The sequence below is a fragment of the Brettanomyces bruxellensis genome, chromosome 8, assembly GCF_011074885.1.
Source record: "Brettanomyces bruxellensis chromosome 8, complete sequence".
Lineage (NCBI taxonomy): Eukaryota > Fungi > Ascomycota > Pichiomycetes > Pichiales > Pichiaceae > Brettanomyces > Brettanomyces bruxellensis.
This window is the reverse complement of record NC_054689.1, coordinates 905,419-920,258: the sequence shown is the minus strand read 5'-3', so window position 1 is coordinate 920,258 and position 14,840 is coordinate 905,419. Positions and strand designations below refer to the sequence as shown.

The window sequence follows — 14,840 nt, the reverse complement described above, 5'->3', positions numbered from 1 at the left end:
TGCACCCTGTTATGCGCAATAATGTATTTCATTTAAGACCATTAAATAAATAAATATGACAAGTTGAAGAATATAAGAAAAGCGAGCGGCGATGATATTTCAGCAGGCAAGGGCTGTTTGCACAAACTGGCTTCCTAGAGCATTTGTGAACGCCTTCTCCAGACCATATAACTTCTTGAGTTTGCGAACAACAACGTTTGCCTCGTCATATTTTTGTTTCTCGATTAATTTACGGACTGCAACTTTCAATGCATGTTCTTGGGAAGAGTTTCTTGCTTCTGTCTGTGCTGTGAACATTTCTGTAATGCCTTTGACGAAACCCACACTCTGGCAGGTATCAGCTGCAACTTCTATTAGTGCAACGTACATTTCCGGGTCTTCTAGCATGTATTTAACCCAAGAAGACCTGAGAGCACTTTTTCCGTCTTGCCAGCTTGTTTGCGAAGATGAGAGGGGAGCAAATCGTTTAATCTTATAGCCTGATCTTCTCCGCGACCTCATGCCTCTCTCTCTGTTGAATCTTGCCGAGATTTCGAGCATTTTCTGTTCCATATCTCTTGGAAGTGTTGATTGAATCGCTTTTCGCACCACTTCCTGCTCGAGTTGTGTCAACCCGAGCTGGTGAACATGTTTAAACGCTTCCTTGTATAATCCTACCACCTGCGAGTCGGTCAAACCCGAAATGTATGGAATTCTGTCCACCAGATACTCCATACTCTGGATGTATTCTGTTAAAGGCGTTTTTCCAAGCTTCACGGATTCAAACAATTTCTGCATCTCGCTCTCGTACACGTCAAAGCACTCTTTCGAACTCGTTTCCAGAGCAGATCCCACACTCTCTGTATTTCCTTTTACAGTAATTCCTAGGCAACTCATCAAATCAGCCGGAGTGGTTGGATATTCCGAATTCTTTGCATTAGGAGCAGCTATCTTGACCTCTATATTTGCCTTTTTCACCTTCTTCTTTTTAGCAACAGACTCCCGGACGTTTCTCCTGAGTTCGGCAATTCTTTTCTCAAGCCGCTCGGTTAAAGACTGTCTTCTTTCAGCATAAATATCTACAAGTTGTGTGTCAAACGAAGTCATACACGAGCCACCACTTATGGCAAGTGGCCTCTTTGTTCCGTATCCAAGTATGCTATCCTCAACAAAGCCATCGCCTAATCCGTCATCCTTCACCACATCAACTTCGGTAGTGAGCATTTTCACAACTGGGGGGAGAAGCAAAAAGAATATCATATGCGATCCGTATGACAAGAGTTTCAGATCCTCATACACAGACCAGCCATTCCGCCTACTCCCGGCCTTGAACTGTGGAATTGATGCACTTCTAACACGTGGTCTTGCTCCCTGCGAGTGGAAAAAACGACTTTTGAATGTGAAGAATGATGAATGACCGAATTTCGAGCTTTTCCCACCTCTGGTTGCATTTGTAAACAGAGTACCTAATCCACCCTTCCACCACGATGACAATATGCGCCTCGAGCTCATCGCAAGAACTTTTGTTGATCGTTTGTACTTTTTGAAGTAGAATGTTTAACTTTGCTATAAAGGAAACTTGCTTAAATAAGTGGATGAATTACCAGTCCAATGGCGTGATATAAGCGAGATGGCGACTGTAGTTGGCTGTATTTGTGAATATTCACTTTGATTAGGAATAAATATGTGCGTTTGTATGAAGAAAGAACCAGAAAAGCACCCTAACTAAACTCAACAGTAAGGTGAGAAAAGTAAAATGAAGGAAATAGAGTTTAAATAAAATAAAATAAAATAAAATAAAATAAAAATAAAAATAAAAAAAAACTGCAAATGAGGTCAGCCAATCATCCAAACAGAAATCGCGAAATTGATCAGTTTTCTCGAATAAATTTTAGATGGAGTGAACCAGGAAAGAGCATTACAAACACATTTCGAATACTTCTAAAGTGCCACATGGATAATAATGATAATTAAGAGAATAAGAATTTAGGTAAGGTAACAAATACTGCATAGTGCAGAAACCCGGTCTGCGGCTAACCTACAGGCTTGGTTTGTGTATTTGGTGTACAGATGTGTTGTTAATACTTTGATAGTGCCTAAATACCGGCGTTAAGCATGCAAACAAGCAAATACGCAAATAAACGCCATGTAAATTATCAAGCAAATTCTCAACCTATTCCTCATCTACACAACTACACACAATCAACAATCATACTTTATTTATATTAGTGCACAGTGGATACCTCCCGATGCTTAGAATGACAACTTGCTGAAGAACCATTTGTTCTTACCGGCTCTGTGTCTCTCCTCGAAAGCCTTCTTAACAATCTTCTTGGCCTCCTCTCTCTGAGATGGTTCACTAATAACCTCTGGGGTGACAGCACCCTTGATAGCCTCGATATCAAAAGTGTATCTGGTTGGCATCAAGTGGTTGTAGTTAACCAACTTGACGAAAGCCTTAACTCTCGACTTTCTTGTGGCCTTCTTGACACCCATGTTCTTCGTCACCTTACTTGGAGCCTTCTCCACACCTGCAACAATTGCGTGAGGGAATGGATGTGACTTTGTGCCATTGTCGTGAGCATTCACGATGACCACCTTCTTACCAGCGAATCTACCTCTAACGATGATAGCTAAACGAATGTGCGATGTTAGTAATACTGCCCGGATAGTCTGAGAGAGTTCTGATGGATCAAACGGGAAAATGTGTGATTGTCAACTGGATAAAGCATGTTCTCGTATTCTTTTGAAATTTCCACATATACGTGAGCCTTCATGTAATTAAACGACTTTCTCGTGCTTTCCGTGGCATTTCAGCATGCCACCATCCTGCTGCCTATGATACTGTCAGCCAACTGTAATTTGATCCCCTAAGTACGAACTGTGGGTGCCATCTTACTTCTGTATTCATCAAACCTACACTTGAAACAATATCACCAACTGCAATCAATTCGATCACAAATATCCAAATGCGTCCGCAGTTGTTCAACAGCAGTCTGTATTATGCCAAATTTTAAACTCCGCCCTCATTGTACGTATCAGTTGTCGAAACAGTTGACCTTATTATATTATCCATGTTATCATTGCATGCTATCCATTAAATCCCCACATATGCCCCCTTGAAGTGTTTTCCTAATCTGCCATATACATACCAACTTTGCCTGACTTGATGAACTTAGCCATTTTTATTATTAGTCTATTCCTATGCACTGGTTGCTGTTTGGAGCTTTATTATAGGCTTTAATTGTGTTGGAAAGGTTGGGCTTGACAAATTGCTTTTCAGTGCGTGCGAGTTGATGTGAAAAAAATTGGTCAAAAAATTGTATGTAAATTTTCATTTCCCAGGAGGAAAAAATTTTTCCCCTCGTTCTGCCACACATAGGGCACTGCAACCCTCGCTGTGATCGCATGGGCCGATGTATCTTTCGTGGTGCGAGGTGTGGATTGGGAAGCGAATTATTTCGCGAGACTGAAAATATAAGGGGAGGAGGAATTAGGAAGTACCAAGTGACGTAGAAATTGGTATTTAGTGAGATTCAAAGATGGTTATTGAAGGACATAGGTGCTTCGTATCTCATGAATATACAGTATACCATAATATCTCATGAATATACAGTATACAATATGTACCTCGTAAATATACAGGATGCCATAAGCACTACTGTAATTTGGATCGTCGATAGTCGCGTCTATCGCGACCTGCCCTGCCTGGTTTATGCCAAGAAAACCTCACTACAAGGATTAAAGATATTTAAGCATGAGCATTCTCTTTTCTATTTAGTTCATTGTGCCTTCTTTTTAGTTTCTTACTTTTATATATTCTCTTTTCAGCATCAAAACAGTCCAGATATTATTTAACGAGAAACTTCATAACGTAATTGGCGTTGCACTAAAAATCAACTTAAATATTACAACTATTGTAACTAAGGAATAAGTACTATTATATCAACTTAAATATTACAACTATTGTAACCAAGGAATAAGTACTATTATAAATACCATGTACTACCATAAAAGCTATGTACTACCTTGTACCACCATATATACCATGCATTACCATCAATACCATGTACTATCATAAATACTATGTACTACCATAAATACAAAGTACTACCATAAATACAAAGTGCTATCATAAATACCATGTGCATGTACTACCATAAATACTAAGTACTACCAGCCTACTATCATCGATCACAATAAAACCCGTCAGAACCCCAACAAACTCATATGCATTGCGCTAAGTATATGCAATTTCGCGTCGATCGACGCGTCCCGCACGTCTATCGGGCAGTGTGCCAGTGGCGGTGCCGGCTGCCGCGGTCGCCTTGCTCATTCCGGTGTACGGGTGTGGACGAGGAAGCCACGGCCTTGCTGATTGCAGCAGAGATCATTGGTGAATTGTCGGCCAGGATGCGTATTTCCTCCCGCTCCTGCAGGCTCCTGTTTCTGGCATGCTTGGAGTTGTGGCTGGCCGAGTTTCCCGCGGCATTATCCCTCATTGTGGATCGCAGCTTCCAGGTGGTTGCAGTATTGCTGGAATGCCCGGTATGGGAAAGCTTAGATGGAGCATCGTCTGTTTCAGAAGTCTTGATTGTATTCTCCTTGACGCCAATTTTCCGCAAAGTCTGCTCCTGCTTCATATCGATTGGAGGAGGCGGTTTTCTGCCCAATTTGGAGCTTTCTGGCCCCTTTTCGGCATTGGCAGCAAGTGTAGCAGCCTTAAAAGCAGTTTTCCTCCTTTCTGCATCGGCAGAAACCAGCCTCGCCTGCTGTTGCAACCTGCTGCGTGCCATACTGCGTGTCCAGAGGCTTATTTCGGGTCGTTCTGCGTCGATTGCAAGCGTATAGACGCTGGAAAGAATGGCAAAAGTACCAAGCACGGTTCCCGAACTGGTGGCAAAACCTGCACCTGCAACCTCGACGAACTTCATGCCTGGACAGGCCAAGTTGACCTCTGCACACTGCTCGTACTTGTCATGCTGGCGGTCGATGTGCCGGATGAAGAAAAGTGCTCTTCCAAGCGTTGTGACGACCAGAGCCCGGCCTTTCATGATGATACTGCCGTCCAGTGTGTTCTCGCGGCTTGTTCTGTCACTCTTCAAGTTGAAAAGACTCCTTATTTTGGCACCAGCACCCCTGTCTGCCTGTTTTTTCGCCTCGTACCGCGCCTCCTCCTTGTTGAACCGGTCCGAAAACTTCATCGACACGCAGTTTTCGGCCCTGTGGAGTACATCTCCGTCCAGCTCCCGGCTGCTGTATCCCAACGGCGATTCCGCGATCTTCCCGCGGAACATGTCCTCGAACCGGGCCGTTAAATGCCTCGAAACGTCCACGAGGCCTGCTTTTATCACGCGTTCGTCTTTCCGTAAGAAATCGGCCCACGTCAAGTCCAAAGAAGTCATTGCAGGGGTCTCGTCCGGCGCCCGATGCCGGATAATCGAGTCTGTCGAGTGTGTGGACCCGAAAGAGGCCGAGTTGGTGTTCCGACCGCCGATCGACGGCGTCGAATGTGCCCTGCTGACTATTCGAGTGCGGAGCATTGGCCGGGGGATGTTAGTGCCTGGTATGAGGTTATGGGGGTGGGGGGATGGGGGAGAAGAGTGTGCAGTAGATGGGTGTGTATTATTTGGATGTGTATTATTTGAATGTTTAGTAGATTGGTGTGTATTATTTGAATGTGCAGTAGATGAATGTGCAGTAGATGAATGTGTATTATTCGAATGTGCAGTAGATGAATGTGTATTATTTGGATGTGCAGTATTCGAATAAAATGCAGATAAGTGTGCCGTGCCTGGGTGCAGTGCCTTATTTACACTCCCTGCTTTACTCCTCCCCCCACTTGCCGAAACCACCACATTGCTTCGCCCCCTCCTCTGGGCATCGACCAACGCGGCCTGGGCTGCCAGCGGGGCAGATCCCCGGGTGGACCGCCTGGCGCCCGGTGGAGCTACCGGGGTTCCCGTGGTGGCTGCTGGAGGGACCCCCACCGGGACCCCCAGCGGTGTCGCGTGCCTCGTGCCCAACGACGGGGCGTAGCTCACGGTGTCGCTACCCCGGCCCGCGGTACGCACGCCGGGCCGGCCCGGTGGAGGCCCCTCGAGCCCCACGATGGGCATCATGGCCTGGGCGGTCAGCCGGTACGGCCCAAGTGGCCGCGGGGGACCCCTGCCCCATATACTCGCCTCATCCCACGCCAGCCCGCGGTACCAGTAGTGCTGCTGCACGCCATGCACCGTGAGCCGGGCCTCCGGCCTCGTGACAAGGATCCGCCGCACGAGATCTCGCACCACAGTGGGAACCCGGCACTGAATGCGTACTGGAGCTTGATCACCTTCTGGAACGTCTGGTACTCGTTTCCAGCCTTGAAAGGTGGTTTTCCCGCAATCATCTGGTACACAACACAGCCAAAAGACCACACGTCCGCCTCCCGGCCACACCACTTGTCGTTGAGAAGCTCAGGGGACACGTACTCGGCTGTGCCGACAAAAGACGAGGCACGGACTTTTTCCGGGTACTCGGGCGGAGTCTGTCCCCCAGGGGGAGAAACAGGTTGCAGAATCTTCGCGGTGCCAAAGTCCGTCACGAGGATCCGCATGTCGGACCCAATCAGTACGTTCTCGGGCTTCAAGTCGCGGTGGATCACCCCGTGGGCGTGCATGTAGTCAATTGCCGAAATCAGCTGTGCAGAGTAGTACCGGGCCGCGTCCAGCGAGAGCGACCCGTACTTCTTGATGAGCGTGAGAAGCTCGCCGTTCGGTGCATACTGGAGCACAAAGTAGAGGCTGTTGCGGTCCTGAAACGTGTAATATAGGTGGATTATCCCACGCGAGCCCCGGAGCCGGTTCAACGCGAATTTCTCGATGTTCACGTACTTCACCTTCTTCTCCTTGATGATGTGCCGCTTGTCCAGCACCTTTACCGCGTACACCTTGCCGCTGGCCCGGTCCTTCCCCAGGTAAACCGTCGAATACGACCCTTCCCCCAACTCTTTCGTCATCTCGAAGTCATCCACGCTTTTCTTCGTCACCCGTGTCACAACCTTGCCCTGCTCGTCTCTGGTCTGCGTCACAATCCTCGCCGCTCCTCTCTCGGCCCAGCTCGGCTCCTGCCTCGTCCCTGACGCCTCTTCATCTGTGCTTTTTCCTGCTTCTGCGTTCGAATGCAGTGACAAGCACTCCGACCCGGATTCCGGCCCTTCTGAGCTCGTGTACGACGACATGCTCGATGCATTGTCTTCCTTTGACCCGTCAGCTGTCCCTCCGCCGGCATCTGACCCTCCACTCCTGCTTCCATCTCTCTCAATACCGATATTCTGCAATCTCGAACTCCCTGATGTCTCCTGTATTATTCCTGAAGTCAGGTACTGCTCGTACAGCTCGGATATATCGCTGGGTACCGACCCATTGCCCGTCGATCCTCTAGACATGTCCAGCTGGCTTTTGTGTGGTCAGTGCTAATAGAAAAAAAAAAGATTGGTTGTCAACTCGGCGTCTAGCTCGACACTTAATGCTATTTTTATAAAATGTATGCGAAAAGAAATTAAAATGCTTGCGAATCTATGCGCTTTTGTCCTCCTCTTACTGCTAACCAGCAATACTTAGTAATGCCCCGTGCGTGTGTACGTAAATAGCCTAAAATCAAGCATGCAGATAACCTCAAAGTGCCGTGCAGCAAAAGAATAAGAATATCCTTCTATCTAGCCTCTCACACTTCCTCGGCTCAGATGTTTTTTTTTCGGCTTAAACTGGCAATGATAAACTTGGTCAATTAGATTTATGCGGCAAGCCTCGCCAAAAAAATTGGAATCCGCAAAAAAAAGGCCCAGGTGCAGAACCTGCCAATATCACTGATAAATCGATCACATCGACATTTCCTAAGCATGGCATAATTCCATTAAACTTGTTTTGATTTATTTGGTCTTTTCTGGTATCCTCTGTCAAGTTCTCATCCCTAATTTCACGTCTTAATTTCCATTTCTGCATACTTGTTGCTGCAGCGTAGAGCCATGTGATAACGTCCGCGCGTCGATCGACTCGTCGTCTCCTACAATTCGAAGAAAAACAGTTTTTCGCGAAACCTAGCCATTTCTACTTTGAGAAGTTGTATCTGTAGTCCTTGTTGCATAAGAGGGGTGCTGTAATACATACTCCGATATTTAAACTGGTGGAAACTATACAAAGACAGCTTTGGGCCAGACTCTAATATTCCAATCCACAAATGAACAGCACATTCTTGGTCCCAGGCTTTACCACGATAATAGAAAGCAATAACATCCTATCGGAATTCCTCAAGGATATCGAAGGAGACCAAATTCCAAATTCCAATGAATTTTCATCTCCTTCTTTGTTTAGTGAATCTTTCATATCCAAGAGCAAAAGTGTTAAGGGGCCAAATGAAGTGACGAACCACGAAAAAAAAAAAAATCAAAACACCCCAAAGAGTATTAAACACTTGTCTATACATGCACACAGAGAAATGAAAACAGGATCATCCCAGCACGGCAGGTTTGGCAAATTCTGCTCTAAAGTCAAGGCAAACATACTCTACAGGTTTCATAAGGAGGAAGAAAGGGTGGAAGAAGACGAAAGTGAGCTGGTAAAGCCGGAATTACAGCTGATTGACTACACAAGTCCAGATGCTTATCAGAAATTTAGCCTGAGGAGAATGTACACGGTTGAAAGAGCCGTCTCGAGAAGACCAACCAGCATGTTTTCCAGGCGGTTCTCATCCAGGTCTGACAACCCTTTATTTGGCAATATAAACCCAATCAGCGGATTATCCGGCCAGGCAAACGGCAGATATTCAATAAGTAGAGTTCCGGCAAGACAACTTAGCCAGATTTCGATAAGCTCGGTAATCATCCCTGGAACAAACGAAATTCAGATCAGGCGAGACTCGCTTCTCAGAGTGGAGAGATGCCTAACACAAGCTTCACTTTTGAGGATGAATAGAGAACAGAGACACGAGACTACTGCTTTGGAAGATGGGGAAACTTCAAGCAGTCCGTATCTCTCATCTTCATCCTTGGATCACCAGAGCATGTTCACAGTAGAAGAACACTTTGTGGAGGATGAAATGGGAGAAAGAGCAATGGAGAGAGAAGTGGGAGAAAGAGGAATGGAAGGAGAAATGGAAGAGGAAGAAGCAAACTTGGAAACTACACAGGACACAGCGGTAAATGAACAAGAAACCACTTCGAGTGCAAACACAAACGCAATTAGAGCTGGAAGTGGAAGCAATAGTGACGGTAGCAGCACATGTAGCAGTTCATACTGTTCAATTCTTCAGTCTCCATTGTACATGCTGAAAAGCAACAGTGATGGATGAAAAAGCGGAGATAAGGAAAACGAAAACAGGAGTTAACTATTACTGAATACGTGAGTAGTGATAAAAAAGCAGGAGGACAACAAATGAAACTGAGCTAAGCCATTATTAGAATAATAACCACATACCGTCGCACCATTTGTTATATTCAACTTATTTACTGCCTCAACCATATTGGCGCCCAACACGGACAGAAAATGTTAGTAGAAGGAAAAACAGAAATGTATTCGAAAAGTAAAAGAAAGAAAAGAAAACGAGGTGAAACAGGAAATGTACAAAGTTGGATAGATAACATTCGAATTTGATACACGTGGAGATGCACGAATTGCAGCCGAATAAAAGTGGCCTGCGCATCAATAAAAAAGACTGATGAGCTTTGCCAGAATTCTAGACACAAAGCAATCACCATGAACTGAAATAAAAGTCATCGTATTCGACCCAACATATCGTCCGATTACGGAATAAAAGCAACAGATATTTCCGCAAGCGGTTACGTACGCGAAATGAACAAGAAGAAAGACAATGGTGAAAAGTACGAATCTTTGTGATAACTGAGATCTGAAATAGACGCGCGAAAACTTACAAAATTATCAATATGGCAGATGCATTATGAATGCTACCAATTACCCGATTGAGGCTAAAACAACAATCGGGCCAGGGGTAGAAAAAAAAAATAATGCACAAGTCGAAAAGAAATGAAATGAAATACCGCAAAAAATTTCCCGTTGGCAGGAATGTTTGCATTTCATTTAAGAGTGCATACAGGTGCCTGGAAATGAATATTGAAATTAATAGTATCGAGACAGAAGCTAGTGATCTGCGATATGAAATTATAAAGTCATAAGGACGGATCAAATTAATCCAAATCATATGAGTTGATTGAGCAAACCATGCTATGTGTGTTCGAATGCAGGCAAGGAATATAATAAGCATGTAATATAAGCTGTTGAAAGGGGCGATACCGAGAAAAAAAAATCTAGGCAAGAGGAACGAACTAAAATTTGAGTGATGGATTTAAAGGGGCGAACGAGAAAATTAGGCGCGTTTTTCCTAATTCTGAATAAATGCAGAAGAGTCCCGAAAGATAAAATAAAAAGAAGAAAAATACGGGGATAATACCAAGGAGCCCCAATAAGCGCCAGATAGCATAGACCTTAATCAATATTATGCATTGGGGCAGTAACACAGAATATAATAATAATTGTCCTGCTTTCGAAGAATATATAGATGAATGAAAGCAAGCATAATAATAGAAGGACTACGCAATATCACATTGAATTGAGGTATGAACTGACTATGTAAGGTGAAACCGAACCAAATTCCACCTGAATATCTTGAAAGATAAGTCACACAGTATTCTGCCAGTTATATCTTTAAAAGTGTCGATGGGGTGGTGCAATCAATCTATGCTTTTAAGTAATTATAGGAGCCTATAGTTACGATATCTTCATACATGTTTCGAACACTAGCTACAAGCACAATTCCGACCAGAAATATGATCGACATCCACTTAAGCCATTCTGTAGGCGATGTGTAGCTACATATTGAAATTGGGGAATCATGTGTATTTGCCCTGATGTACTTGAATTCAGCTTTCGTTCCAATTTGCATTTAACTCCCCAGTTACTTGTAATTAATTTTATTTTGATTTTCCTAATTTTTTAGCTAGCGATTTATTTTTTCCCCTTTGAGTTTTTCTATTTATTTTTATCTTGCCTCATTCTTTCTTCAGGTGATGGATTGTTTCCAATAACAATTTGGATTGTATTCGCTTCTACTAATTTTTTCCATCCTAAGAATTCTCTTACAGAGCCCATTTCTGATCTTGCTTTCAATTCATTTCATTTTGGTTCATTTCATTCCTTTACTTTTGCTCCCAGTCTGTTTGGCTGTGTATTACTCTGTTCTTCTTACGTGTATTTGCAGGCTAGAGAAGTTGATCTCATCTTGAAAGCCTTGAATAGCACAGACGCGCTTTTTCAGGCAAATCATAGATACAGAATAAATTTCACTTGTGCATTTGGATAAAGTACAAAAAACACAGAGGGAAGAAGACAACTTCGTTTAGCTAAAGTTATACCACACGATACTACATACCACAGCAGATTCGAGCATTGCTTTTGAGAAAGCACATTCGACTACTTGGCAACACTCTAGACTACTTGCCATAAACACGAATTTACACAACCAGTTCTTTTGCATACATCCAACGGGTGATAAGGAACATATTAAAAGGACTATTTAAACAACAAGCACACAATTCTTCAAATGATGCCCCTACAAACACCACAGGAGGCATTCACACATATTGGACACGCCCCACCACCACCATCACAACTAATGGGCAGGATGCACATAAAGGCACCAAGCGGGGGTTCGTCGAATTCGACGGGGTCCGGATTCACGTCCGGATCGGCATCTGGGCATTCGCAATCGACAGAATCGGGATCTTCAGCTTTAACACAGCCAAACTTCGCGTCGGCAATGCCACAGGCACAAAAAATACACACAACAGTGCACCGGCGAAGCGGATGGGTCCAGGTGAAAGATGAAGGTATCATGTCGTTTCGATGGCTAAAAAAATTCATGGTACTGAGCGAAACGAGCTTGGAACTGTACAAAAACGAAGAGAAATCAGAGCTTTGGGACAGGATCCCACTCCTCCACATATCGGGATGCTTCAAGAACCAGATCCGGTCTCACTGCATCGAAATCGTCCACAGGAGCAAGTCGACATTCGTCGTTGTGAAGTCGGAGCAGGATGTCAACATGTGGATCGATTCAATACTCGCAAAGTGCCCCAAGGAGGGCTTTTCGAAGCCCATAAAGGTGACACACGAGGCACAGGTGTCGTATGACCCGATCGACGGGTCGTTCAAGGTGAAGGGTATCCCTCCAGAGTGGATAGCTCTTCTCAAGGGCTCAAATATCACGTACGAGGACTTTGCCGCCGACCCGGGTGCAGTTATCGATGTTTTGAACACTTATTCGGAGATGGTCACGCCGGAATTGTTGTACTCGGGCAAATTTTCGCCCAAGCAAGCCCAGCATAACCCTGGTGGGGAGGCGGATGCTGCAAGTGACGTTAAGAACGCGTATGGAAACAATGAGGGCAGAAAGATGTATGGCAGGTTTCAGGACAAGCCTGTCGGGTATACGACTGATGGTAATGTGAACAACATGAATAGTGGGAACATGAAGAGTGGCAGTAATGTGAATAACAGCGTGAACAACACGAACTTCAGGAATGTGGGCCCAAACATGCCTAGAGCAATGGCAGTGAATGCCACGCAGCCAGTTTTGAACTCGCAACTCTCGAGAGTTCGTGGCCGTGCTGGTCAGATGCTTATAAACGAGATTACGAAGCCTTATTCGGCATCAAAGGGTGAGTATGGCGGGATGTCGCATTTTGGAGCGAATGGAAGGCCGAACGTGGGTTCTGGTGCAAGGTCGTTGGCCGCGGTGCCGAGCCGGGGGTATTACCAGGGGTACGGGTCGTCTGGAGTGTCAGGAATGACAGGAAATTCTGGAAATTCAGGAATGACAGGAAACTCAGGAAATTCAGGATTGATAAAACATTCAGAAATGTCTGCACCATCGACACCTGTCCGCAGCAAAATGCCTGTCGCAACGACTCCGTCGTACTCGTCCTCTGCAGTGAAAAACAAGTATGTGCCAACAAGAAGAGCACCAAAGCCACCGACGCAGCAGAAGATGCAGCAGATGCAGCAGATGCCGGCGGGAAGGTACCAGAAGCCGCTGGTCCAGCCGGGGGTCAAGAAGACGGACTTTATCACAAGGCCGCTGGTATCTCCGGCTCGGGTGATGAGGCAACGTGAAATAAATACAAACGGGGTGGAGTCTCCGCGGGGTCGGCCGAATATTCCGGCGGAAGGTGGAATGAAGCTGGCTAAACCAGTAAAGCCAGCAAATGTAGTAAATGCAGCAAGCCCGATAAAGCAGATGAGTCCAGGAGGCCACAGCAGAAATTTGGCAAGTGCACAAAACCATGGAAATCATACACAGGCAAACCCTTACGGCTCGCCAAAGAAAGCACACTACAGGCATCGGAATAAAAGAAGAGGAAGCCAGCTTACTGAGGCCCAAGTGATGGAAAAGCTCCGGTCAGTGGTTTCTGACGAGGATCCGACTCCAAACTTCAAGATTTTGGAGAAGGCAGGCCAGGGTGCAAGTGGGTCAGTTTATCTGGCCAGAGATCGGAAGTTGGGCGGCAGGCAGGTTGCAATCAAGCAGATTGACATGAGCAAGCAGTCGCGGAAGGAGCTCATAGTGAACGAGATACTGGTGATGAAGGATTCGCAGAACAAGAACATCGTGAATTTCATCGAGGCCTACTTGAGAGGCAGCAACGACCTCTGGGTGGTGATGGAGTACATGGAAGGGGGCTCTTTGACAGATGTCATCGACAACAACGATGTGATAACTGAGCCTCAGATTGCCCGCATCTGCCTCGAGACCACTAAGGGTTTGCAGCATTTGCACAGCAAGAACTTCATCCATAGAGACATCAAGTCAGACAACGTTCTCATGGATGCCCGCGGCAATGTTAAGATCACCGACTTTGGTTTTTGCGCCAAGTTAGCCACAGAGAAGGCAAAGAGAGTGACCATGGTCGGTACTCCCTACTGGATGGCCCCTGAAGTTGTCCGCCAGAAGGAATACGATGCCAAAGTCGATATCTGGTCGCTTGGAATCATGGCCATCGAAATGATTGAAGGTGAGCCTCCATACTTGAACGAGGAGCCTCTCAAGGCTCTGTATCTGATTGCCTCAAACGGCACTCCCACACTCAAGCATCCCGAGAGGCTCAGTGACGAGCTGATGGACTTTTTGAGTGTCTGTCTCTGCGTTGAAGTCAAGTACAGGGCAACTGCCTCTGAGCTTTTGACTCATCGCTTCTTTCGCAAGGCTTGCTCAACAGAGGGGCTGTCTGGTTTACTGAAGTTCAGGGAGAAGCACCATTGACGATTATCGAACTATACTTTTCTAAGTTGAATTGCATGAGCGAACGCATCTAAGCATTAATACCATTTATTATTTGACATCGGTGTAGCATGGAAATATTGTGTAAACATCGATCTAGTGTTTGTGCCAGAGTGCGAGAATCAAGATAAGACTATTCGATTACTGCACACGGCACTTTTGAGAGTTCTGGGATTGTAGATGAAGACTTAGTGGTGTAGATTAAAATATAGCCGGCATTAGCCACAATATCATACTTTACACAAATTATGGATTATTACTGCTGTAATAACAAGGCGCTTTAAGTATTACAGTGGTAATCTCAATATCATACAACATGTCCAACATATTCAATATATCCAATATATCCAATAACCAATATATCCAATAACTGTAATAGATGCGTCGAGAGTCGCGTCTACATAAAGCTGCCCTGCCTTGTTTATGCCCTAGAAAACCTCGCTCATAAGGATCAAAGGTATTTAAACATGTGCATTTTCCCTTTTTATCCAGTTCTTTTACCTTCTTACTTAGTTCTTTTTACTTTTATA

At 45.1% G+C, this 14,840-nt stretch overlaps 5 protein-coding genes across 5 annotated transcripts; 2 read left to right on the top strand and 3 right to left on the bottom strand.

The window, feature by feature from the left end:
- Positions 1 to 99: 99 nt before the first annotated feature.
- On the bottom strand, positions 100 to 1,491 carry BRETT_000597 (uncharacterized protein; the record flags this gene model as incomplete). Its single annotated transcript, XM_041279162.1, has 1 exon — positions 100 to 1,491. One exon carries the CDS (start codon positions 1,489 to 1,491, stop codon positions 100 to 102), a length of 1,392 nt encoding a protein of 463 aa, XP_041137376.1.
- A 741-nt stretch (positions 1,492 to 2,232) lies between these two features.
- Positions 2,233 to 3,162, bottom strand: RPL27 (60S ribosomal protein L27; the record flags this gene model as incomplete). The annotated part of the gene is made up of 2 exons (XM_041279161.1): positions 2,233 to 2,599; positions 3,128 to 3,162. The coding sequence occupies 2 exons, from the start codon at positions 3,160 to 3,162 to the stop codon at positions 2,233 to 2,235; spliced, it is 402 nt and encodes a 133-aa protein (XP_041137375.1).
- A 1,100-nt stretch (positions 3,163 to 4,262) lies between these two features.
- Positions 4,263 to 7,408, bottom strand: BRETT_000595 (uncharacterized protein; the record flags this gene model as incomplete). Its single annotated transcript, XM_041279160.1, has 2 exons — positions 4,263 to 6,262; positions 6,289 to 7,408. 2 exons carry the CDS (start codon positions 7,406 to 7,408, stop codon positions 4,263 to 4,265), a joined length of 3,120 nt encoding a protein of 1,039 aa, XP_041137374.1.
- Positions 7,409 to 8,199: 791 nt separating this feature from the next.
- BRETT_000594 (uncharacterized protein) lies at positions 8,200 to 9,309 on the top strand (the record flags this gene model as incomplete). Its single annotated transcript, XM_041279159.1, has 1 exon — positions 8,200 to 9,309. The coding sequence occupies one exon, from the start codon at positions 8,200 to 8,202 to the stop codon at positions 9,307 to 9,309; it is 1,110 nt and encodes a 369-aa protein (XP_041137373.1).
- Positions 9,310 to 11,577: 2,268 nt separating this feature from the next.
- Positions 11,578 to 14,292, top strand: BRETT_000593 (uncharacterized protein; the record flags this gene model as incomplete). The annotated part of the gene is made up of 1 exon (XM_041279158.1): positions 11,578 to 14,292. The coding sequence occupies one exon, from the start codon at positions 11,578 to 11,580 to the stop codon at positions 14,290 to 14,292; it is 2,715 nt and encodes a 904-aa protein (XP_041137372.1).
- Positions 14,293 to 14,840: the final 548 nt, after the last annotated feature.